Source organism: Protobothrops mucrosquamatus, unplaced genomic scaffold (genome assembly GCF_001527695.2).
Source record: "Protobothrops mucrosquamatus isolate PMUCROS unplaced genomic scaffold, P.Mucros_1.0 scaffold470, whole genome shotgun sequence".
NCBI lineage: Eukaryota > Metazoa > Chordata > Lepidosauria > Squamata > Viperidae > Protobothrops > Protobothrops mucrosquamatus.
Window position 1 is genome coordinate 78,409 of NW_015386791.1, and position 26,736 is coordinate 105,144.

General features: G+C 35.0%; 1 protein-coding gene across 1 annotated transcript in view; it reads left to right on the forward strand.

The window, feature by feature from the left end:
• The window catches only part of MME (membrane metalloendopeptidase), a 66,336-nt gene extending 62,635 nt beyond the window's left edge, over window positions 1-3,701 (forward strand). The window contains exon 23 of the mRNA XM_015816618.1: window positions 1,625-3,701. Within this exon, the coding sequence (XP_015672104.1) occupies window positions 1,625-1,724 (100 nt within the window). The 3' untranslated portion in view covers window positions 1,725-3,701. The remainder of the gene's footprint in view (window positions 1-1,624) is intronic.
• Window positions 3,702-26,736: the final 23,035 nt, after the last annotated feature.

Consider the following 26,736-nt stretch of genomic DNA (forward strand, 5'->3'; position numbering starts at 1 on the left):
CAAATGAACCTTTGAAAACAACACTATTATATATTTGCAAATTAAAGTATGTCCCTTGTCTTCATAAATTAATGCCATGCTTAATGTATAGGGCTTTGTAGCAGCAAAGTGCTGTCTTTCTTCTTTCTTTCTTTCTTTTTTTCTTCCTCATTCAGTATTGGCTAATTTCCTCCTCCCACTTCTTGTTCCTGGAACAATTTGCATTCCCAGTGCAAGCAGACATAATTTCCCAAATGCTCCCTCCTCTCTAGTGCAGCCAGTGCCATTCTACTAGCAACAATAGACAAGGACATCCTGCAGGGAGGGAAGAGTTAAAAAAAATAATCAAGATGACAATAGTAACTGTACAGTTACCATATTGACTTTTTTTGATCAGCATCAGCACCACACACCAAGGTGGCATAAAGAGTGCACCATATATAAGTCCATGTCCAAATGAGTTTTGGAGGGCACTATAGGATTTGGGGCAGAGGAGAAGAGACGTGTTGGAAGATTTAAATAAGTTCAACATGTTCTCAGCTAGTACAAACTGGCTGTTTGAAAAGTCTATCCATAACAACAGCCTCCACGCTACTGTAGGTAGTCCTTGACTTACAACAGTTCACTTAGTGACCGTTCAAAATTACAATGGCACTGAACAGAGTGACTTATGACCATTTTTCACACTTATGACCTTTGTAGCATCCCCATGATCATGTGATCAAAATTCAGATGCTATGACCATTGCAGTGTCCCAGGATCATGTGATTCCCTTTTGCAGCCTTTGAATAAGCAAAGTCAATGCAGGAACCAGATTCACTTAACAACCATGTTACTAACTTATCAACTGCAGTGATTTATTTAACAACTGTGGCAAGAAATGTCATAATATAGGGCAAAACTCACTTAACAACTGAAATTTTGGGCTCAATTGTGGTCATAAGTCAAGGACTACCTGTATTTGAAAAGAAGCGTTTTCAGTTTCTATTGAATTAAATGGTCTAATGATAGACAATATGTTTATCATACATGAGCCATCAACAAAATTTCAGAAGTGGACAAAATTTTGCTCTGTTTTATATCAGTTTTGAAAGTGAATCATTTTGTTTTAGTCATGCTTCATTATGTAATTACTGTAAATGTTTCATGAAAGCAGCATGAACATTCTGAAGCTGGCATCATTTTTTAAAAAAATATTTTTCTTATTCTGGAGTGTTTCCAGATTAGGTTTCAGTTAGGGAAGATCTTTATCCTATTATTGGCAGCAGCATGACAAGTTGGGAAAGATTACATCTAATTCTATCATAACTTGAAACATATGTCTAATTTTTTTCAGCCAGATATGTTGCAATCTGTAAGTGCCTGTCTTAGTCTACAAGGGCAATTTCTTTTTAATTTGGATTTATTTTATAGTCAGGTATCCAATGTATGGTTTCTGGTCAAGCATCAGAGATGCCACCAAGACTTAGACTGTGCTAAATACAGCATATGAAATAATAGAAATTATAGTTAATTTGCTACACATGTGCTTTTAGCATTTAGAAAATGGAAGAAAGCCAGCATGACATTTTTTTCTTCTTAAATGTTGATCTTTAAGATAGAGTCAGCAATACCAAATTGTGTTTTTGTTTTTCTTGCTCTGAAGGGTTCTGGGATCACTGCAGAACAACCTGGAGTTTTCTGAGGCCTTTAAATGTACTGATAAAGATTATATGGATCCTGTGAAAAAGTGTCGTGTTTGGTAACAACGCTACACATAGCAGAAGCCAAGAGGAACAAGAAATCTGGAATGTTTTAAGCACAATAGAAGTGACTTTGCTGCAAAAGGGACCATTAAAAGGATATATCAGGTGCACTAATAAAGTGGAATTTTTTAGGAAAGACAACAAAAAAGCCTTGCTCAGAAAGCATCACCCAGCAATTATTCTGATTAAACTAGGAAAATGATAAAGTGCTCCAAGTAGGAGTTTCATTTTTTTAAGATCCTTCCTAATTTCCACTCAGCATTCAGCTTTTACATTTTAATTTGTTCATTAACACATTTGTTTAAAAGCAAGTCCCACCAATTTCAGTGGAACTTACTTTCAGGGGTGTGTACTCAATCTGAACAATCCGAGTCACATAAATGTGTTCTTAACTTTGAAAACAGATGAAAAAAGGGAATACCAAACAATGCAAAAGCTTGAATGTGAAATGTAGTGAGTGTGAGATTTAGAACCTTTCCCATTTTTCATCACACACTTGTTTTGCAGAAATGGCCTTAGGAACTTTAGCACCCAGAAAAAATTGTATGGGCCTTAAGTTAATATACCCTGAAACCCATTGGAATCTGGATACTTTCTTATGGCACTAATGGTAGCTGCTAAGTAGAGTCACCTGTAACAACTTTGGCTCTCCATATAGTGTATATCCTTCCTACAAAAGAAGATGTACAGAGTCAGAGGTTATGGATGAATGGGGTGTGCAATCACATGTGCAATGATAATGTGTGCCTATCACAACCTGTTCTATATGCCATTACTTTCTGGGTTGGAGATTAATGGTAGGCATTGACCCATCACTGGATGAAAGAAAAATAGGCAAGCCCTGTTGTCTTTCAACCTAATGTCAGCTATTTTTATATTCATAAGTGATGAGTCACATGGTGAAGGATCTGTTGCTTCCTCTCAATTTCACACTACAAATAGGTCTTTTTCTTCCAGATGGAGGCTCTCTGTGAGCTCCATTTTAAAACCTCTTCTCTGCCTGTTCCTTTCTATTTGAATCTCTGTTCCTCAAAACAATCCAAAGACAACTTGATACTCTAAGAGAAGGGATTAAGTATTGACCAAATGTGTTGCTTGTTGCTTTCTAAAGCCAAACAATACTGTAGATAATTTATTAATTTTTAGCATATCTTATAATTAGTGCAGTTGGAATCAAATTCCTTCATGTTTTTTCTAAGATTCTCCTGTTTTTTCTCAAATTTTGGTCATTTTTAAAAAAAGACAAACTTGTTTGTAAAATTATACAATGTAATGCTTTTTTATATTTAATTCTGAACTATTCTGGTCCTGAATGGGTGCATACCATTGGAATGTCAGGGTACAAACATTCTTTAAATGGTTAATTTTCAATAAAAGGCCTTTTAGTAAAAGGATGTGTTGATATAGGGACTGAATTTGAAATAAGCTTTGAAGATAATGAAACACTGGGACATAAATACTTAACACAAATAATGTTCATGATTGTTCTAAATCAGCAGAATCTTTGCTTCAGTTAATAATGTTCCCTATGCGGGAGTGTATATGTCTGGATTCATAATAATAAAAATACTTAAAAATCTGCTGACATGCCTTCCTGCAAAGAGACAAGAAACATATTGCTTCTGATATTGAAGTACACCAAGATTTCCAAAATAAATGAATAAATACCAGAATACCTCAGATGACTTGACTGAGTCTGTTTCTGAGCATCTAAAGATTTTATGTGCATTTGAATTTTCACATTTGTCATCTGATGAAGCATTTTGATAATTAAATTTAAGAAACATTTATATTATTTATATTATTGTCTGTAACAGTGGTAATCTGTGTGTTTTTCTTGAAAAGGGTAACAGACATGTAAAGGCAGGCTCTCATGCTGAACCATTAAACTAGTCAAACATAACTTTTGTAGAGAATCACCATCATATCCAAATCCAGTATAGCTTTCTCGTGGTTAAAGACAATGGTGGGATTTAAACATGTGAACAACCGGTTCTCTATGTGGATGATGCTTCCGCAAGTCCATTCTGAGCCTGGGCAACAAAAAAAATTGCTACCAGTTCTGCCGAAGTGATGTGAACTGGCTGAATCCCACCACTGGTTAAAGAAGAATCTTACTCTCATCTATGATGCTACAAAGCTGGTATTTTTTATATTATTATATATAAAACTTCTATTCATAGTGACATTATCTCTATAGTTGCCATTTTTTTCTATGCAATTTGTGCAGATTCTTTTCAAGCTTATTTTTTCCTTAACATGACAAGATATATTCTCCAGAAGCATTAAAGATGCATCCATTCTTATACTTGAACTCTTCTAATCTTCAAAGACATGACTATCCACTTTGGCATAATCTGATTTTGTAAACAATAAATTTATGTTATCAAAACAGAGGATCTAGTTTGCAGACCTTGGAAGTTGCCATGTCTGATATATCCTAGTAATCCATACACTTTCAGTTGCTAAAATGCTTGATTTCTTAGTAACTTCTGATTTTAAGATAGGAAAGTGTTTGTGCTCATTTCTGCTTTATTTTGCCATGTTGGAGTAAAGCACACATACATAGTGTGTGTTTTTTTAAAAAAAAAAAGTTGAAAGGATTGAAACAAAATGATCAATGAAAGAAGAAGAAAAAAGTTAACAAACTATGAAGAATCCTTTTTGATCACTTCAAGAGGTGTACTGGAAAGCTTTAATAAATTTTTTAAGAAAAAACTGGACAGCCATTTGTCCGAAATGGTATAGGGTTTCCTGCCTGAGCAGGGGGTTGGACTAGATGACCTCCAAGGTCCCTTCCAACTTTATCATCATTATCATTATTAAATGAATCAAGGCAATGTTCTTTCCTACCCTGATAAAAGCCTTTGGTGATCGCAAGCTGCTAAATCTGCAGAGTGGAGGAATGTCAGCTGAGGACCCTAAAATATTTCCTTGATTGCTGCTTCTTACAAGTCAGATAAATGTTTAACCTTATCCATTTTGATTCTATCCAAGAGTCCTTGAAAAATTAGAGCTCTAATAACCTTATATGTTCCATTAGATGAACCCAATTCTTACAGTTTCAGAGTGTTACTACATCAATTGGTACTAAATTAGTGGGACAATTCTCCAAGAATCTGCCCCTATTTTGCTGTGACATACTAAGGAACGAGGATCAAAAAGCATCTGTTGAATTATATTTAGTGAAACTTTCTGAAATAAATTGGCCTGCAAGGTATTAGAATAGTGAGAACTTTTTCTTTTCTTTCACCCCATTTTCTAAACTGTTTGAATTAAACTTTATTCCACATGAGATATATTATTCCTGGCTTCATTTGACCCCTATATTGCTCTTTCTATCCAGCTACTGAGAAATAGTGGTAATAGTGCTAGAGCCAGGTTCTATCCCATCCTGGAGCTGTGGAATTATATTGGGTGATTTGGGCCAGAAACTCTCTCTCAGCCCAATTTACCTGTTATGGGGATAACACGGAGATTCTTGTAAAAGCTGCCTTGAATTTTTGCAGGAAAGGTAGGAGTTTACCTACACTGGTCATTTCATCAGCAGTTCAACAGGATATTTCCTTGGTCATTGAGAGGCTCAATATGACTAGATCAGGGAAGTGACAGACTTTCATGAAAATTTTATTTAGGAAGGCCTTTAAGTTCCATTCGCATTTTCTAAAACAGGGACAAAAGGTTCAGCAAACCTCTTAGTGAAAATGTATAAGCAACACCTTATGTTATCTCATGGCATGGGTATTTCAATTATTGTGTTTAAGCTGACCCTCCAGTCCAAACCTTGCAGCTGGAACAAGTAATCAGTTTGGAGATTGAGATGTGCTTATTCTCATATAGTCTTATACATAGTCATAGAACCAATCAGAGCAATGCCCCTATGAATAGGGTGCCATAGTTGTATACAACGTAGCATTCATTTCAAATCTGCAATTACTTGTTTTTTACCAGCAGTGGAATCAGATCATAACACTTGCTTCATGTGGTTGTGAGCTGCTTGAAGGTCATGAAAAGGAAACTACATATAGACTTGGAAGAAAAGAAATCCAATAACATTTGAAACACTTAAAATGAAAAGTAAATACAAAATAACAAATGAATTCTGAACCATTGTTTTGGAAAAGAAGCATAGAAGAAAAGAGCATTAGAACTCTAGAATAGAATAGAATAGAATAGAATAGAATAGAATAGAATAGAATAGAATAGAATAGAATAGAATAGAAGAGCTGGAGGGTACCTTTCCTGCTCAGGCAGGAAACCCTATACCACTTCAGACAAATGGTTATCCTATCTCTTCTTTAAAAGTTCCAGTGTTGGAGTATTCACAGTTTCTGGAGACAAGTTGTTCCACTGGTTAATTGTTCTAACTGTCAGGAAATTTCTTCTTAGTTCTAGGTTGCTTCTCTCCTTGATTAGTTTCCATTCATTGCTTCTTTTCCTGCCCTCAGGTGCTGTAGATTCACATGGACTGCTATATTAGATCCAATAGAATTCCATTAGATAAGCAATGCCAAAACATTTGACCTCGTCCCACATTATTAAATGGTTGGATGAATTTCCACACAACAGTAAGTCCTTCAAAGTTTTCACTGTGTCTGCTTTTACATCTGTGTGAATTACAAAGTCCATTTCAGACACAGCACACTAGTTTACAAATGTTGTAAAATGTGATCATGAAAGATAATAGACTTGTTCACCAAATAAACTTTTAATTACAGAGCACATATCTTTTTAGGCAGGTCTTCTTTCTTACTAACTCAATTCTATTGCCAAAACCAATAAGATTTTTCACAGTACAGTGAAATATGGTTGTTAACTAAATATTCCCATATAATCAGAAATGTTGCATCACACCGTATGTAATTGACAAAGATGGGATTTTCATTCATTTGAATTGCCATGTCTAAGCAGTTGCCAGGAGTGCTGGCTCAAAGATATCAAAACAAACAAGTAAAAAAAGGTATATTAAAAGATAAAGGTAAAAAGTCATCTGAGTCGAGTTTCATTCTTTGTGGACATAGTTTTCTTAGCAAGAGCACCAAAAAAAGTTGCCATTTTTTTTCTTCTGAAATATATAACCTGGGGATTCCTTGATGATTTTTTAACAAAATATCTGGTCAGACCCTACTTAACTTTTTCACAATCAGCCAATTGTTGTGAAGCAACCCTCTTCTGCTAGGTAAGGATAAGAAAACATTTGGCCTCCAGATGTTTTGGACTGATCAGCATAGCCAATGTTGTCAGACCATAAAAGGGGAGTATACACATCCAGATGAGATCACACTGCTTATTCTTTCACGAGGAGGACACATGTACCAGTAATTATCTTTTATGACAACACTCCTCCAGTTAAATGCATTCAATTGCATGTGGTGGAAGATACTGTTTGGTATTCAGTAAGACATGGTAAGAAGATTCTGAGGTTTAATAATAACATTTTACCATTATAAACTATTTGATAGATATGCAAAACGTAAGGGATGCATTACAAGCTACAACCTCCAGAAATGTAAACTGCAAGAATGTCCATGTATTAACAGGAGATTGGACTTAATGTCTTTAGGGGCTTTTAACTGTGAGATTACATGAGACAGAAAGCATTTAAATGGCTCCATGTGGTAGCTATTGTCATATGGCGAGATGGTATTACTGCCAACATGCCTTCCCTCAAAACATCATTGTGACCTGGCTCATCTCTCTTAGCTCTCCTGACATGAAACTATTTAAAGCAGATGTCAGCATATAAATTTACTTTTAGTTGCATAGACAGGAGACATAAGATCTCTGGAATTAAGCTTGCAATTCAACATTATCTAAAAATAAAAGGCAGGCTACAAGCCAAACATCTGTGCCAAAAATTCAAATTAGCCATTTTCACCATAAATGGCTCTTCTTTAAAATGGAATTGTCTTATGACACTTTTATTTCAGTGTTCTTCTGCTTAAATCTCCTCTCATTATGGATGCTTTCAGAAAATCTCCACCTTGTCATCATTTTTATCAGACAAACTCTCATAGCAGCAAATCATTCTTACAGTTGATATGTCATTGTTATATCCCATTAAAATGATTAAGTTATTTGACATAATTTATTAAATGCTATCCCTAAGAAGCAATAGAGTTTGTGCACATGAAAAAGGTTTTTTTTATCACAATTGGTGTAATTTAATATACAACTAACTAAAAATATAAAATGAATCATCTTTATCCAAGGATACCATACTTGGACTTCATATTTTATGAAAAGGGTTTGTTCCCCATTCAATAATCTGATGATTCTTACTGTATTAATACTGCTAGTAATTCAACAAATGAACAGTAGACAAATCAGAATTTCACATCATCAATGCGTCAAAGTGTACATGATTTTACAAGCAGCACAGCTTACGTTAGGCATATTCATACAAACTGAATCTAAATCATATTGGTGTTCACAGTTGTACGCAGACTAAATAAGAATTGTCTCACCAGTTTGTTAAGTCAAGAGTGATTTTTTTTTTTACAAAAATGCAATACAGCAAGACATGGACAATTGATTCAATAGACCCTTTTCCACAAGGACACAATTTTGGCTCATATGGGATTTGTTTTGTATTTGCCTTCAAGAACTGCTGACAATAAATTGTACTAATGCTAGTGTTCTTTAGAGTTTAGGGACTGTTATATAGTGTAGCTTAAAGAAATGGACCTGTCTGCTAAAGATGATGTTCATAGCTAAGACACTTTGACCCAGTTGCCCTTTTAGCTCTTAGGTATGCTGTTTAAGGACAGTAAACATTCAGTTATTCTTACTTAGTATTAACATTGGAGCAGAATAATAGAAAGACAAAGTTGAAAAGGACCTTGGAGGTCTTCTAGTCCAATCCCCTTCTCAGTCAGAATAGAACAGAACAGAACAGAACAGAACAGAACAGAACAGAACAGAATAGAATAGAATAGAATAGAATAGAATAGAATAGAATGGAATAGAATAGAATAGAATAGAGCTGGAATGATTTAAGATTCTGATATCTCTTTGTATGTTTAGGCCAGGGGTAGTCAACCTTGGCTCTTTTATGACTCGTGGACTTCAACTCCCAGAATTCCTGAGCCAGCACAGCTGGCTCAGGAATTCTGGGAGTTGAAGTCCACGAGTCATAAAAGAGCCAAGGTTGACTACCCCTGGTTTAGGCTAATGTGTTCAGCCTCATGTTCACAGAGAGAGAGGGGGGGGGACAGCCGACTCCACAGTATTGGAGTATGCATATGTCTGGCTTGCAAATAAATGCCTAGTGGTAGGTTACATCTAGGATGGTTGATCATTTCCTCATGAAGAGGATTGATTGATTGATTGATTGATTTAGACAGTATCGAGGGCCCAGGAAGACAGCTTTTTCTGTCATGGCACTTGTTCTCTGGAACATTATTTCCAGAAATTAGACAACTGTCCTTTTATAATACCTGGTTTTGTTACTTTGCCTCGGGCCAAAGTGTATGGTGAGCCCATATCATGGTTATGTTAACTGTTGTCTTGGCTGTTTTTTTAATCTTGGCTGCCATATAAGTTATTTATTGACATTGATTTGTTGATCAAGTTGTAATACATTTGTTTTAATCATTGCTTTCAAGCATTTCCAGAGTTAAATATTTGAAATGGGCAGCTGTACAAGTTAATTAATTAAATAAATAACAATAAATGGTCAAATAAAATAAAAATATTCAGGTAGGTTAAAGAGTATATTTTTATACTTTTTCTTCAGGATCTGTGCTTTTATAAATGCAAGAATAAATTTAAAATATCACTATGAACTATTTTTCCATGTTATTAAAAAAAAACTTGCTAGGAAATATTCTGTGAATGGAGTGGTCCAGCATAGAGAACAGCACTCTGGTCAGAAATATGAATTAAAAACATGTTTTGAGAGAGATTCTTCTGAAGAAAAGGATGATTGCGAAAAGATATGGTTACGCAAAAACACAAGATTCTCCTGGGGAAATTTATGTAAGAAGGAATTATGTAACAAGGAACAAGAAAAACCAGAGAAATTTGTTTTATAAAAAGTTCATGCAATCATTTACGTCAGCAGTTCGGTGGTGCAAAAACAGCTCTGCATAATAGAAAAAGTTCTAAAGAAAATGGATGAGGGTGTTTTTAGGAACTTGTTTAAAATACGCTCATCGGTCTGGAATACTGTTCTTCAAATAACCAAAGCCTTTTACCTCTGCAAAAAAAAGTCTTTTAAAACTTAAGAAATTCTTGTCGTGTTTTTGAACTGACTTGTTTGTTCTGAAATAACAGGACATATTTGTTTTTCTGTCACATACAACATTTAATTAAAGCGAGGGAAGACAGGGAGGTGGTAAAAGGGATCACCATACAGTGATAGGAGTACACATCCATAATCTTTTTTCCTCTCATAAATATGGGCTACGCAAGGGAATCTTGTCGTTGTAATTGAAGAACACTGGAGACACAAATGTTTCCTGCCCCTGGTTTACAAGCATATTCCTGCATAATTCTCCTATATATGACCTGCTGGCAGTCATTAGATGTATTTATAGTTAAGTGTGTATAATAACATAAATAACTATACCATAAATAACATAAATAACTATAATAACATAGTAAAACTGTTATGTCATAAATAACTATAATAATACATAACAAAAAACTATAATAACATAAATAAAATATAATAACTAGTTACACGTATATAATAAATTACATGAATAAGTATCTGGAGGTTGAAATACAGTGAGCTCAGTTTCTGTTAAAAATTACCGACTGCAATCCTATCATTACTTAAATCAGGTTGATGCACAATTGTGTTGCAACAAATTTCAATTCCTTGGGAGCTAGGAATGAAGCAGCCAAAGAGACCTTGGGGGGGAAAAAAGAATAAAAACAGCAAGCAAAGGCTGAAAGCTAATCCTAAAATATACAGGATCAGAAATGATACCACACTTTGAGATCAGGCAAATAACCGTTGTCAGTTTCTTTTCTTGTCATGGCTAGGATGTCTGAGAAGCTAACAAGGACTGATTGTGAAGAAATTGCTACACAATCAGGTTAGTGGGCAGAATAATAGAAGGACCATGTTTTGCTGAAATTGCTATTGGCAGCCGTCAGATGTTGAAATGTGAAATGTCATCATCAACCTCCTCCGGCTACTAGCAGCCACACACTAACAAAGGTCACCAATCCTCTGTCTTCTTGGAAGTTCTGAAAGCCAGTGAAGAACAAAATGCAGAAGTCAAGAATCCATCCTTCAAACACCTAAACACGTGATTTCAACAGTAGCACTGAAATTCTGTAGGCAGGAAACAAGGGATGATGAACAGCTGAGGAAGTAGAGATCTTTCCTAATTGTGGCCTTGGTTAGCAGACCCCCTGCCCTCCCTCTTGTCTGAACACAGGCATTTCCAGGAACCAAAATGTGGACAGATGATCAGACAACGTGCTTCTGTGAATGACTAAGAAAACAGAAACCATGAAAAAACTTCTCCCTTCCTAACTGTTCTAAATAAAATGTGGTGCCCCCAAATAACAACTCTATATTTTTTTTAGAATGCAATATTACAAAGTGTGCCAATATTTATAGAAGAATATCTTCCCATCAATGTTATGATTCTATTATATTCCCTGCAGTCCCTAATTTTAACAGCCCTGAAGTAGGTTGGTTAAGAGCGAGTGACTTGGCTTCAAATAGCTTAGGGAGATGTGTATTGACTAATTATAGAAAACATAGTTTTGTGATCATAGGTTGTTGTGTTGCTATTCTCCTTTCTGTTTCATCTTCCATGATTTTAATCATGTTCTCCCGAAATGTAAATATACAGAAATGTGACATTTCATGAGATTGCATAATTGTTTCTGTAAAAACAGCTGATGTATGTGTAGAGGCTGTGCCACCTACTGGCTGTGAACGAAGTGTACTGTTACTAAAAGTAAGTCAGAAACATAGCCCCATCAAATGGCAGATTTGCAATTATATTAAACTGCAACAGCATATAACATTAGTCATTGTGCTCAGGTTTCATGCAACAGATTATAAAAGGGACAAAACTTGAGAATATTTACTATTTAATTCTCATTATGTACATGTCTCTCTCATTATGTACATTCTTAGAGTAAATAACCTCATAGATCTGCAACATAGATTTTGGAAAAGATAGAGGGGTTACCCTAAATTGAATTGGAGAAGAGCCACCAATGGCATCAACATTTATTAAAACTATTGACACCCTATTAATTGGACAATATGTATAGTAGATTACAATTCTTTAACATAACATAAGGAAGTTTGTTATGCATGAAGTTGCTATTACTCAGTTGTATATATATACTGTATATATATATACATTTGTTATTTTTTATTTATTTTATTTATTTATTATTAAATTTATATCCCGCCCTTCTCCTTGCGGACTCAGGGCGGCTAACAATCAAGTAAAAGGTTATAAGGTTATGTACACATTTAGATTTAGACAAGTGTGGTAATTTTTAAGATTTTATAGTCAAAGTCCTAGAAATAAAGTAGAAGAGCCATTAGAATAAACAGCTATAAAGATTTGCCCAATCTGCCAAACATTTATGATTATGATTATTCTTAAAAGTAATCAAGACCAATGAAATATAACATCAAATATTATCTTTCATTTCATGACAGTCAGACTATTACCATTGTTTTTTTTTTAAAAAATATGCTTCTTATGAAACAAAATTAAAAGTCCCCCAAACATATAAAAATATTATTATAGAAGTATATAATGTAGGGAAAACACAGCTATGAAACAATCAATTAACTGTTTTCTAACTACAAGCAACAAAATATATGAATATCTACATTGCCTCTAAACATAGGGCAAATAACAATGCTTTTTTCTATAGATATCACAGTATAAAATGGTGCCAGGATATGGACCAGTATTGTTCTATTACCAAATGTCTAATGCAATTTTCATTGAAAGTTACATACTGTATATATATACGAAACTGATTTGTTTATTTGTTTTCCATTAAAGATCTGGAAGACAAAATGTATAAATTGTATTATGTTGTCATTGTTAAGGTTATCAAAGTAGTATTTGCCTGGGATATTTTTAAACTAAGAAACAGACCATCTTCATTGGCCTTCAGGTTTGTTTGCAAAGTCTTCTTTCCTGTATAACAAAAAAAAAAGTAGTTAATAAATTCTAGTAATGAAATGTGCAGTTCATAATGTTGTAGATGTAATGTTGCCACGGCTTACCTTTTTTTAAGAGAAGACATAATAAACCATTAATGCACAACCGGCAATCCAGCCAATCATGAGAAGAACAGGTACAACATACATGGAATATGGCAATGGCTGTGCCTCTAAGGAGAAAGAATAAAGATTTTATTTACAAGATGGGAAAATATTTTTTTAAAAAATATGATTGACTTTAAGCAAAATTTGCAGCTCACTAAAATGAACATTTGGGATGCATTCTTTACTTAATAATGCATATGATATATTCTTTACAAATATTACCCATAGTAACATTTTAAGAGTTGCCATTTTAAATATATTAAATTAGATGTTCAGAATGATATTCAAATTGTGTATTGAGGGCAGATATCAAGCCAGAGAACATATCCTCCTAGGTAGATCAGGGGTCCCCAACCCCCAGTTCGTGGATCAGTAGCGGGCCACAACATGCCAGCAACTGGGCTGCACAAACAAACAAAGCCCCATCCACGAGATGCAGGCAGCACACAAAACCACGCATCCTCCGGTCCATGAAAAAAAACTCTCTCCATGGAACCAGTCCTTGGTGCCCAAAAGGTTGGGGACCTCTGCTTTAGATGACATTGCTTAAGTGATAGGACCCAAATATTCTGACTGATCTCAAATAACCAGGTCATATATCCCTGAACAGTTTTATAGTTGATAAACTATAACGTTTATCTCTGGTCCCACAAGGTAGACTAGTACAAAAAATCCGCACATCCAGATTCAGGACTTAAAAAATGTTTTATATCATGTAATCGTGGAAACAGTACTTGCATTTCTTTGTCAAAGTCATCAATGCACCTGAGGCCAATAGTATAGCTCAGAGAGCAATGGAATCATATTGGCACAACTACATTCTGGATCAATGACTTTTAGGTCATCTATAAGAGGTATACAAGATCAATGACAGCCTTGCAGGGTAAGCTAGGTAGAATCAATACCAGATGAGCTATTTTATTGTAATGCTAGATTGACAGAATCTTGCAAATCTGAAAGTACAATTCTTCCCCACCCCTGTCTCCTCTACTGCCTGTAAAACTAAGAAGGGAATTGTCCTGAGCCTTTTCACCCACCCATTTTCTAGCTGTGGGCTGTGCTGTATCTCAGAGGTCCCCAACCACCAGGCTGCGGCCTACCAGCAGGCTATGCCTGTTTTGCAACTGGGCCACGCATACATAGCTCAACTTGCGCAAACAGTGGGCCGGGGCGAATGCACATGCACGTACACCTCAACTTACGCAAGTGGAGGTGCTTGCGCACATTGAGCTGTGCAAGTATGTGCATCGGCCTGCTGCTCATGTGGCCCAGTTCCTCTCTCCCCCCATTAAAAGAAGTGGAAGAGAAGAGTGAATTACCTGTTTCAGTCCATCATTCAGACATCATTAGTGCTGAAATGAAACTGAAATGACAATCTCCCAGCATTTAAAAAATATACATTCACATATGTATTGTAATGAATTTTCTAAGTTGTTTTATTTTTAATGGCCTAGGGCAAATCCTTGGCATGGTTTTAAACTAAAGAAGTCATCTGTCCATGACATCCTAATTAAGAATAAAGTAAGCTAGCTCATTTACTACACTTACAGTAATAGATATTTTGTTGTGTTAATGGTAAAGAGGCAGTGAGTCAGTTTTGAATTTACAACCTAGAATGGGCAGGCTCTAGGATCTGTGTGTGTGTGTGTGTGTGTGTGAGAGAGAGAGAGAGAGAGAGAGAGAGAGAGAGAGAGAGAGAGAGAGAGAGAGAGAGAGAGAGAGAGAACTAGGTCAGTGGACTAATACCAGATACACCAGATGCTGTAGTCTGATATACTGTAAATACTGAGTGGGATTTACTGGATGTGAAATCCACCACACACATTTTGTAATGTGAGTCTTGAGTCCAATCATTTTGTTTTAAATGTATAAATCAGGCTAAGACAGAAAACAGAATCTAAAATTGGGGTGTAGCCATTCAAAATTAAATTAATTGTAATTTAATTTAAATATAAATGTATCTGTCTCATTTTTCTTATAAGTTGCCTTGAATGCTCTCTAGTCAAAAAGAGTTGTATAAATCATACAAATACATAGATAAAGAAATGTAAATCAACTACAGAGGATTCTTGTAAATTATCTTGATCCCATTGAAGCAAAATCCAGGGGCACACATAGATGACTTGCATTAATAGTCAATAGCACTGATTGTGGTATTGTAATAAGAAAAATGCTGCTTTTAAAGGACAGGGCCTAAACAACTGGAGATAAGATGCAATGAAATATAATTTATTGGCTTGCACAAACTACAGTGACCACTGGATTCCTTACCAAAGAACTTCAGGAGAGACTCAAATAAACCAAGGCACAGATTATTTATGTTTGGGTTTTTACATTACATAAGTAAAAAAAATAATTGTGAATCACAGCTTACATTGGAATGCCTTTGATAAAAGATTGGGATGACCTATAGTGCCTCTGCATTCCTTCACTTTTTAATGATTCTATCCTACTAGATACTATCAACATGATCTATAAACAATAGCATTTATTGTACCTGGATACTTCTTCCTTTCACACAATTCCATTCATACTCTAAGGAAAGACAATTGTCTAGTTTCTGTTTTCTGTCGCCATTCCAGGAGCTAACTGATTCAATGTGTGACTTTACTACAGTTCTTCTTTAAATCATGTATAGGCTACTTCTACATAGTAAAATAAAAGCCAGTTTAGTGTACTGGTTAAGGTATCAGGCTAGAAATTGGGAGACCATGAGTTCTAGTTCCTCTTTCGGTCTGAAACCAGGTGGATAATTTTGGGCCAGTCACTGTCTCTCCAGCCCTAGGAAGCCCATTTCTGAAAAATCTTGCCCAGAAAACTGCAGGGACTTGTCCAGGCAGCCTCCAACAATCACATCTATTGAACAGAAAACAAAATAATAAAGAGCATAAATAAAGAAAAAAACGAATTAAAGTTTATCTGAGAGGAATGGGAGGCACTATTCTCCTATCTGAATGATACCAATCAGTGGTGCTAGAGGAAAACCACTCAACACCCTGATTGCTCCAATGTGTTTTTTCTTAGGGCTCTTCTGTATTATTTAATATCTTCAGGAAGGGAGGCCATCCATTGATTTAGGATGAGGTGTAAACGATACCTTGATATCATCCAATTGTACGTCACTACTATGAGTCAAGCTGGAGATACTGGAAGGGTTTATACTTCACAAGAGGACTTACTAAGAGTTCCTCCACCTCATTTTCTGTAGTAAGTGGAGTATAGTCAAAGTATAAGGCCTTCTCCAGCAGTAGCCTCCAGTTTATGGAATCCCCATAAGTATGCGCAGTTTCAACGCTACTGGCTTTTTTGCAAACATGTTACATTTGCTAAATTTAATCATGCCTTTGCCTCAAGCTCACTAGGATCAGCATGATGTTTTTGTTTTTGAAAAGGAATTTTATTTCATTGGTTGCTTGTTTTAATTGAATCATTGCTGTTTTATTATTTGCTTCCCAGAATCTGTTGGGAGAAGGTTGACCTAGAAATAACATTAAATAAAGAAGCAAGCTTTTAATAGCAATGCTCCTGCACATTTAAATTTTGTCCTTCTGTTACAGTGAATTTATAATCTAATGAAACTCAGGGATGTTTTTAGGAACATACCCAAGCCTTAGAAAATCTTAAGTTCTCCCATGGAATAAATTAAATTATTGCCATTTATTCTTATTTTTAATATTCTTATTAGATGCAGTAAGTACATTCTTGTGGAAATAATATAATTTAGCTTTAATTATCTGATTCATGTATGTCCCTGAGATGAGTATACAGAAGCCAACTCAACTAGACAACCTACCCATCATTATGGCATTCGTTTATACAAATACCTTATAGAATAGAATAATAAAGAGCTATAAAAAGAACGAATCCATCAACATGCTTTTTTAACAAAAAATCATTTAGTGGAAGTCAGATAATGACAATCAAAGGGTAAGAGATATCCTGCAGAGCTTCCCTGTGTCAGGAGTCAGACAACAGGTGGCTGGGGAAAAAATTGTTCCAGGGGAATTATTACAAGCAAGCAAGCAAATAGCTGACACAATTTGGGGAAACATGACTGCTGCTTGCCAAAATGAACGTCTTGGGAAGCCCATCCAAAATTAGCATTTATTTATTTATTTATTTATTTATTTATTTATTTATTTATTTATTTATTTCTATTTTTGTGTTGTATTAAGAAACACAACAGGTTGGGGATATATATATATTTCATATTGGAGATATATATATATCTGCCAAGTTTGAAAAACACTTATCAAGAGTATTATTCTGAAGGCTCAGTAATACAACTGTACTGGGAGCAGCATGCCTTCAAGTAGCCAGCTATAGAGGACCCACAATGGGAGAAGGTTCTTTCTCAACTTCCTACTTGCAAAGAAGAAGCATCTACAAGAAACAAACATACTCGACTAAAATGAACCTGGGCTTCATCGTGTCAGGTTCTACCTATATTCCAAACTTTGCCACTAATGAACGTATTACTATTCTATCTTATTGTCCCACCAGATAAATCTTTAGACTAGATTATATAGATGTCTGCCACATTCTGTAATTACATCAAAGTAATGAAATGTGTGATGAAACTTTGATAATATTATTTTTATTTCCCAAACCCTCAGCACCATTATAGGGTATTTTGTGATGGTCCCCATTACTGCTGACTTGACCTGTTGAGAAAAATATCTTCCACCCAAAGGAATGAGTCGGTCAGACAAAGAATGAAACCTCAGAAGTTTAGCACTCTACACAAAGCTAACTTCACACTAATTGTTTCACTTGGGAAAGGGTGAGGAGGATCTGCAAAACTATAAAGTCAGAATTTATCTTCCAGGATGTAAGGCTTGGAATCCCCAAAAAGGTGTGAAACAAAAGTTTCCTTCAGCAAATGGGAAGTGAGTCATATTGCATCCCATCACCTGCCAAGAAAAACCAAACAAAAAACAGCTTTGAAGCTGTTTCAACTATATTATAGCAGACTGGAAATAAACCAGCTTAATTGATGCCGTGAGAACAGAAGCTTGCTCAAAATGCTAATGGGGAGACTCCCTAAAGATCAAAACTTAGATACTTACAGTGCCACTTGCCAAAAAGCCCTGAAATGCTATTTTCTGAAACCATTGTCTTACATTTAATTAAGTGGGTAGCCCGCAGAAAATAATCTCTCAAGATGAGTTAAGCATAACAGTGTGAATTTCCATTGGTCAGGAAAAGCATGCTATATTAATAAACATGATGGACTACTGAATGATTTTCCTGTCTGTTATCTCTATTTCAGTATCAGAAACATTGTGATATACCATTTACCTAATAAAATCTAAGGCAAAATTAAAACTGGTTCAGTACAATTAATTGCCTTTTGAATATAAATCTGCATAAGTCCTTGATGGAGGTAGGTATACCTACGGTGACAAAAATCTAGATTACCAGTAGAAGGAAGAAAGAAACAGAGAAAACTCCCTTTGATACCTAGTAGTGACCTAGATTTTGGCACTGGCACAAATCCTCACAGCAGCCCTCCCACAAAAGGTAACCTCAACCCCTTTTTTTTCCTACTGTGTACCAAGAATATTGTTTTCTGGCTTGTGCCAGCTCAGTGTAATGGTTCACCTGTGCTGACCATTTCATTGTGGAGAGGGACCCACCAATCAGCAGCCATGGTAAATATGCTCCAGTCCCACATCAAACCATCACCATGAACAAAGCAGAGGAACATGTTGAAGTCCAGAAAGGATTTCTTAGGATGGGTTCATTTCTGTCCAGTTTCATGGGAGTCCAGCAGATGCAAGATCTCAGAGAATCTTTTGTTCACTTGCCATGTGATCTTCAGATTATCCATGCAGGGCCAGAACAACTATATTCTATTGAGAGTCTATCAGTTAACCAAAATTTATATTCCTTACCTTTTCCATTTGTTATATCTGTTTTCTGGCCAGTGCATTGTTGAATGTATGCTTGTATCTCTCTCTCTCTCTCTTAAAACATTTCTGTCTTGAATTTATTGTAAAAAGGTTGCAAGGCTCCATCTGTCTCATCTTTTTTTTTAGAGTGAAGTATGCTGGCCACAAAATTTAATGTAGGAGTTTTAACAAGGTACAATCTACTCTCACAACGAGTTGTTCAGAGTATTCTGACCCATGTATTGGATATTACCCCATAGAAACAACAGAAAACAAATAAATCCTTTTGACTTGGATTACAAGTTACTCTGCAACTAGAGAACATTTTCTACTCATAAAAGGACTACATTTCACACAAAAAAGTGGTCTGGTCATAGATAGGGTTTTTTTTTATTAAGAGTTGCCTAAGGTTTTTCTCTAAAACTTAAATGCTGTAACTTAGTTACTTTATCCATCTTTTTCTTTTATTGTTGAAGAACGTATATTACATTATGTTTTTTACTGAACATTTCTATTGCAGTTCCTTCTTTCATTCCTAGTTCTTAGGATTCAAGTTTATGACAGTTTTGTTTAATTTGTTGAATTTCCAGTATAACTTTAACACACATATTTATGCATGTGCATGAGCATGCACACAAACACAAACATTACAGTTTGTCTCTGGAGACTCAGTTCCATATGATGCTGAAAATATTCTCATATGTATTTTACAATTCTAAACTTGAAAAAACTGCCATCCAGAAATTGTCAGGTGTCTGGCAAAATCAAAACATCGTGATATCAAAATTTCCACTGAGAGCAACCATCACAAAGAAAGATAGAAAGCTCCTTGAAAATGCATCAGAATTATAGAGAAAAAAAATCTTTATTTTTCCAAGAATTTTGAAGACATTTTTAACACTTGATCTAGCCTTGTACAACCTGATTTACAACTTTACAGTGGTATTAATGTGTTAAATATTAATGGCTAATATTATTAATATTAATGGTTTTGCCTAAAAGTGCAAAAAAATATATCTTAACAATCCAAAATCTATTGTTGGATGATATGGTTATATGTTTACCAACCAAAATAAGATTTTCCAGCAAAGGGAGGGAGGGAGGGAGAGAGGAGTTGTCTGTCATAATACAATTCATAATGATTATAGCCATCTGAGTTAAGGTAAATAGTGACTACCAGTATTTTCAAACACCAAGGCCATTTCTTCTCTAATTAAACAAGGGAGTAACATAGATCTTGTCAGTAATGTTAATTAGCAAAGTGATGAACTACAAACAATTTATGTAATGAAATAAATGAAAATAGATAAATATCAGCATCATCATCTTTGTCTCACTCCTTCATAAATATTTTCAGTAATGGGGACTTCCGGTTTGCCATCGCAGCACCACAGACACTGGAAGATGAGCACTGTCTTTCACATCCAATTTTGTTCCGCTGGGGAACCCTGGAAAGGGTCGAAAGTCACCCTATAGGGGTGATGAGCAAGGAGGGGACCCCTGCTTGATTGCGGGAGGGTGGCGGCCCTTCCGTTTGATCCAGGGAAGCCCTCCAACCAGTGGGGGAAAGACCGGCCATAACAATATGGCTCATCACTAAGCTGCTGACAGCCGAAATCAAAATCACCACCAAGCACCTTTAAAGCAACGCAGATGAAACTGGGTGAGATCTGATCCTCTCTTTAAGACTTTAAGTATTTTTTCCTGTAAAAGCTGCCTAAAGAATTTTATCCCCTGTGAGGAGAGAGAGGGAAGGGAATTTCTATCCCACCCTCTAAGAAAAGCAGCAACTAACTACCCGGGGGAAACTATTAGAGCAACTATTAGTACAATTTTAATCTAATTGGATGTATATGCTTTTGAAACCTGGAGACTAAAAGTGTTCCTATTCTCATTGGAGATGTTTGTTTTTTATCTATTATAAAAACTTTGGACTTAAAAGTTTTAAATGGCATTGGTGACATCTTGTGGCGAAGTATGGTATTACAATTTGTTATTGCCTAAAAGAGACTTGGCTTGAAGCCCAGACTCCAGAAAAAACTTCTCTGACCTTGACAGTTACCACCTGTGAAAAACTCAGCTGCAAAGAAGGAACTTCTGGGCGGCATATCTGGCCTGTTTGAACTATGAATGTAAACTTTTACTGGCTTTCAGAGCTATACTTCAGGAATTGCTTTCCTATTTCTTTACATGAAAAGCATATGTTATTATACGAGATGATGGAATACCTTGGACAATAAACTCTCATTTGACAAACAATTTCTACTATAAAGACCACCTATAACACATGGAATAGATGACCCATACCTAGCTATAAAAAACAAGAAACTATTTTTAACATTTGATTCTAAAGTCTTCAACTTAACATACTATTAAGAAAATATGGATGAAGATCAGGAAAAAATTCTTTCCATGTTGAAATCAATACACGCAACCATTCTTTCAGCTTCTGACAAAATAAGATGCAACACAAAGGAACAAGATGCCAGCTTAAATATACAAACCCAGATCTTGACTACAACCAAAAAACTAACAATGCAGGAAATAAGAGGAAAAGTGGAACAACTAAACACTAAGACAGAAGACCCAATTGACCAACAGATCCAGCCAACGGAAAAATCAGAAAAGGGAGTGATAAAAATGAAAATGGAAAAGACTTTTTACAAAAATCAGAAGAAATTTGAGGAAAAGGAAGAAGAACAGATTGAATGAAAGATAAACCTATCAAGACAATTGTGGGAAATTAGAGTAATAGGGAGAAGATCTAATGAATACAAATGGGCTAATTCTTCCAAAAAAACTTCAACCAAATGGTCTTTCTTATTCCAAATAATATATATAATAATAGAGGGAGAACTATTTGATGATTCAAAAGCACTGACATGGGAGGTTAGTTGGCAAAGGAAAAAAGCCAGAGTAAGGCTGAAGAAAATAATGGTTTTGATTTATTAGAGGGGATATCATATTACTAACTAGAGGGTTGAATATGGTGGGAAATAGGTAATTTTTAGAAAATAAAGTAACATTATAATTGAATAGGTAAGATGTGTAACAAGATTAATAGACTTTGGTATGAAAAGGGAAAAGGGGAGAAGTTGAGGTAAGTGAAATTTTGGTCATCTAATATAAAATATTTGGAAACCAGTTGAAAATAAGAATTCTGCTTCTTCAATATGAGATAATAGATATTACCAGAAAAAGAGAGGGAGTATTTGAGCTTTTAAAAATTAGACCTAAACTAAAAAAAATATGTATATTTCTGATTTATTGGTTAATCCAGACAATACATATAATGGTTTTGATTTGAGGGGATACTGTATTATTAATTAGATGGTTTAATATGGTGGAAAATAGATAACTTTTGGAAAACAGAACAAGACTATATTTAAATAGATAAGATGTATATTTAGAATATTAGATTTTGTTATGAAAAGGGAAAAAGGAAGAAGTTGAGATAAGGGAAACTTTGGTTACCTAAAGCTTGGAAATTATAAATACCAAATGTTAATTTGAATATTGATGGGAAATTAAAGCTTGGGAAAAAAGCAACAACAGGATATTGATTGTATATAAGGATTGAATGCAAACACAATTACGATATGTATAAGCTAAAAATTATTGATAAATGTAACAAAGATGTTTTTACTTAGTTGATAATAATAAGAATTGTATTAGCCTAATATGAGATAGTAGATATTAAGGGAAAAAGAGAGGAAATATCTGATGTTGTAACTTGAGATTTATACTAAAGATTTATGTATGTTATTGAACTATTGATTAACCCAGTCACCACATTGCTTTTTAAATACTTAATTGTAAAATTAGAAAACTAATAAAATATTATAAAAAAAATACTTTCGGTAATGCAACAAATTATTACAACTAGCAATAATGTATTTGGATCTCATGATTCATGTCCACAGAACCTTTTCTGCAGCACAAATGACATTCATCTGCCATTTTTTTCAAATTTGGTGAAACTTCTGCATTTGATTCTGTGTTGGCCCAAGTTATTTTGCTATTTGAAACAGAAGCCAAGATACATGCTTTTTTTTCTGTGCACAAAAATGAATCAATTTCAACTCTAGGGGGAAAATAATTAAAAATGGCTCCAAAATTTGGATAGTGTTGTATGCTTGTCTGAATTTTCTTCTTCCCCTCATTCTGCTTAGAACTACATATGCTTTAAGTAAGTACCTGTAAGTCTATAGAAAGCTCTCCACTGAACAAATAAACAAACAATCCTCCACATTTCTGAAGTGTAATATTGTGCTGCCATCTACTTTCAGGAGTTTTCTTATTTCAGTACATTTGAATATTTGCATATTTAGAAATCAAATATTACAAAGCTACTATAAATCTCCCCCAATGCTCATACAAATGAAAATGTGCTAAACAATTTGCTAATACACAACAGATATAACACTCATATTGACTTCTTCGCTGTTGACAATTGGCGAGAAAGCTACAGTATTCATTGCTATTATTAAACACTAAACAAAATTGTCATAAGTAAACAGCATTTATTTGATTCCAGCATCTGAAAATCTATGCATTGGGCATACTGAGCTTTATTTTAAAATTTTACCTTGTTTCAATAATCTAGTTATGGTTTGAAATGCAATGTAATTTAACAATTTGATTCACTGTAGAGCAAGTAATTATTATGCTCAGGTTTGAAGTATTTTTTCTTGAAAGCATTAGCGATCTCACCTTTAAACATCCTTCTCCCAAATGCTCATAAAATTACAAAAACATTAAAGTAATTCAGGTAAGAGTAATAATATCATCAACTGTGTAAAAAAAATCTTAAGTTTGAAGGAGACAGATTATTCAAAACCCATATTTAATAGAAACTGCACACTTATTTGCATTATAGAGTTTCACAAAAAACATCTCAAAAATATATAGCACTGTACAATACCTGTTCTGGCCATTGTTCTCTTGTGTGTCTAAACCAACCTGATATAATCCTCTGAGGCTGTTGTAACTCTGAGCTTTGGGTCAGCTTTAAATAGAGCAATATTTAGAATGCCCTGCACCTGTTTCTCTCTGGATTGCCAGCATTCACATATCTTTATTCAAGAGTCAGAAAAAAATAGTGTTAAGGAAGTTGCCCTTTAAATTCACTGTGCCTGTTCCTAATATGGAAGAAACCATTAAAAAGACCCCAGTTGTATATTTGCCAGTTAATGGTCTCTTTTATACCACTGGCAGTTTTCAGGAAGCCAATACTTCCACATAGGAGCTTGATTCACATGCTAGAATTAGGCATGTATAGTTGCAGATATTATATCTGACTTTGGGTTTGAGTATAGCTTGGAATTCCCATATGAAGAAATTCTTTTAAACTTTAATCCTACATCTTGCTTGTGGTAATGAATTCAAGCTGCCATCTTTTTTCAGACCAGCTCCCCCTAATCTTTAATCATAGCAAGCAAGTACAGGTAATCCTTAATGTACAATCACAATTGAGCCCAAAATTTTGGTTGCTAAGCAAGACATTTGTTAAGTGAGTTTTGCCCCATTGTATGACTTTTCTTGCCAAAGTTGTTAAGTGAATCTCTGCAGTTATTAAGTTAGTGACAAGATTGTTAAGTGGCTTCCCATCTGGCTTCCCCATTGACTATGCTTCTCAGAAGGTCGCAAAAGGTGATCACATGACCCCAGGACACTGAAACTGTCATAAATATGAACCAATTGCCAAGCATCTGAATTTTGATCATGTGACCATGGGGATGCTGCAACGGTTGTGTGAAAAAGTCATAAATCGCTTTTTTCAGTCCCATTGTAACTTTAAATGGTCACTAAATGAACTGTTGTAAGTCAAAGACTACCTGTATATGAATTTTTGCTTTGCTGAGATTTACTGACTTAAAGAAAATGGCTGAAGCCCATGGATGAGAATTTTATTTGAGTCAGAGCTTTTTCTTTTGCTGAAAGTCTACGATGTCCTTAGAATGTTCTTTCTGTCTTGAGGAAGGAGAGTTGGTTTTTCCACTGTATTCTCATGGTGCTTTACATTTTCTTCCTGATTTCTTCTGGCAGTAGTTTTGACCTTCTTTACTGCTGCAAAGAAGCTGTTCTTTGAGACTCCATTTCTTATCACCTTACCCTGGCTCCCTGGCTCACCACCTTTTGAGTTATTCCTGAGAGAAATCCCATAAGGCTATCTGCCTTGAGATTTAATTCAGACATAGAAATGGAGGAAATTGTTGCACAACAAATGTATTCCTAGCGAAGGCACAGTCCCATGAGAATTTCACTGATACTTTTTCTCCTTTTAAAAATAATTTGAAGGCAATTTCATTCTTGGTATGTGGAATGAGGAGGCTCAAAAATGCAGTTTTCCTGCTGCAAATGACTATTCCTCAGAAATAAAAATTAAAAAGCAAATGGAAATGCATTTCTTCATGAAAATGGCACAAAACAGATTAAATAATAGTTGAGGCTGATTTCATTTAGGAGATGTACAAAATTTCTCCTTATGTGACATCAGCTTTCTCCTACTAAACATCCATCTGATGCCACCTGGTGTCTTATAATATGTCAAGAGACAATATTGAAGCAGATTGAATTTGATGCCAATAAGAATAAGTCACAGGGAATAAGATTTGGGTCATTATACAACAATACGTGGTCCTGTTACTAAACAGAAATAGTAATTTAAAAATTCATTGATGGAAACATTTGTGTGTGTGTGTTTTTTGCCAGAAAACTGTTGCCTGATCAATCCTATGTCTTGTACTTCTGCTAATTATATATCACATATGCTTGATCTACTTGAAATAATTTCCACCACGAACAATACATTGCTAACCTAACAAGGCATGCTGACCTTTGCAAATTGATTCCTATCCAGTCCCTGTTGTTTTGGACAAGGGCATGGCAACAACAGTCTTTACAGAAGTTTATACGAGAAACTATTAGATGAAAGCTAAAGAATTTTTTTCCCTAAAGGCAGCAAAACTAGACTTGAAATGTACAGTTTTAAAGGACATAATGAAAGTCATTTTAGGAAGGTCATGAAAAATAAGTAAACATAACTTACAACAATGTTTGAGGCTGCCTTCTGGCGCACGGGACAATATGGCAGGAATTGCTTTCATAACTGCTTGAGTATATGTTGGGCAAGAGGTTAAGCCTCTCATGTTGGCTCCAATCCCTAAGCCAGAAGAGGCCTGTACTTGGAAATTTATGGCAGGAATGTATAATAAATTACACAGATCAGACATATCCAGAGGGTTCATAAAAACACAGTAACACTGAACTAGAAATACAGTTTCAAATTCATGAAATAAAATCACATGTTTTGACCCATTCAGATACAGTGCCGATTTGCAGTTTGAAAAATCCATGATTTACTTATTAGAGTTCGAGCAAATTGTGGTTTGTTTATTTAAACTTGGATGGATGTAAAATTAGGCCCTATGCATGTACAGTAAGTTCAAAATTGCTATATCAATATCAATTATTTTTTTAAAAAACAAACATGTGGCACGTGGCTAGAGGTTGCTGAAAGATCAATAGGGCTGAACTCTTTCCTCACTTTCAAATCCTCCTTTAGTAACAACCTTTATCTGCCCTTACAATTTACTAGAGTTGTTACTCATTATTGCTTTCTATCTCTGGGTAAGCAAACTGAGACATTGTTTTGATGAATTTATTTATATAGGTCAGAAAATAGGGGTAGCAGAAAGTCTGTCCCCACAGGTCCTTTATCTTATGGACTCTCCCTCCCAATTTCTACCCCAAAAGTTTCAAGATTTATCCTTGTTGAATGAAGTGAAGCAACTGCTTTAAATATATTGATCAGGAGACTACCTCCAATATGTAAATAAAGACT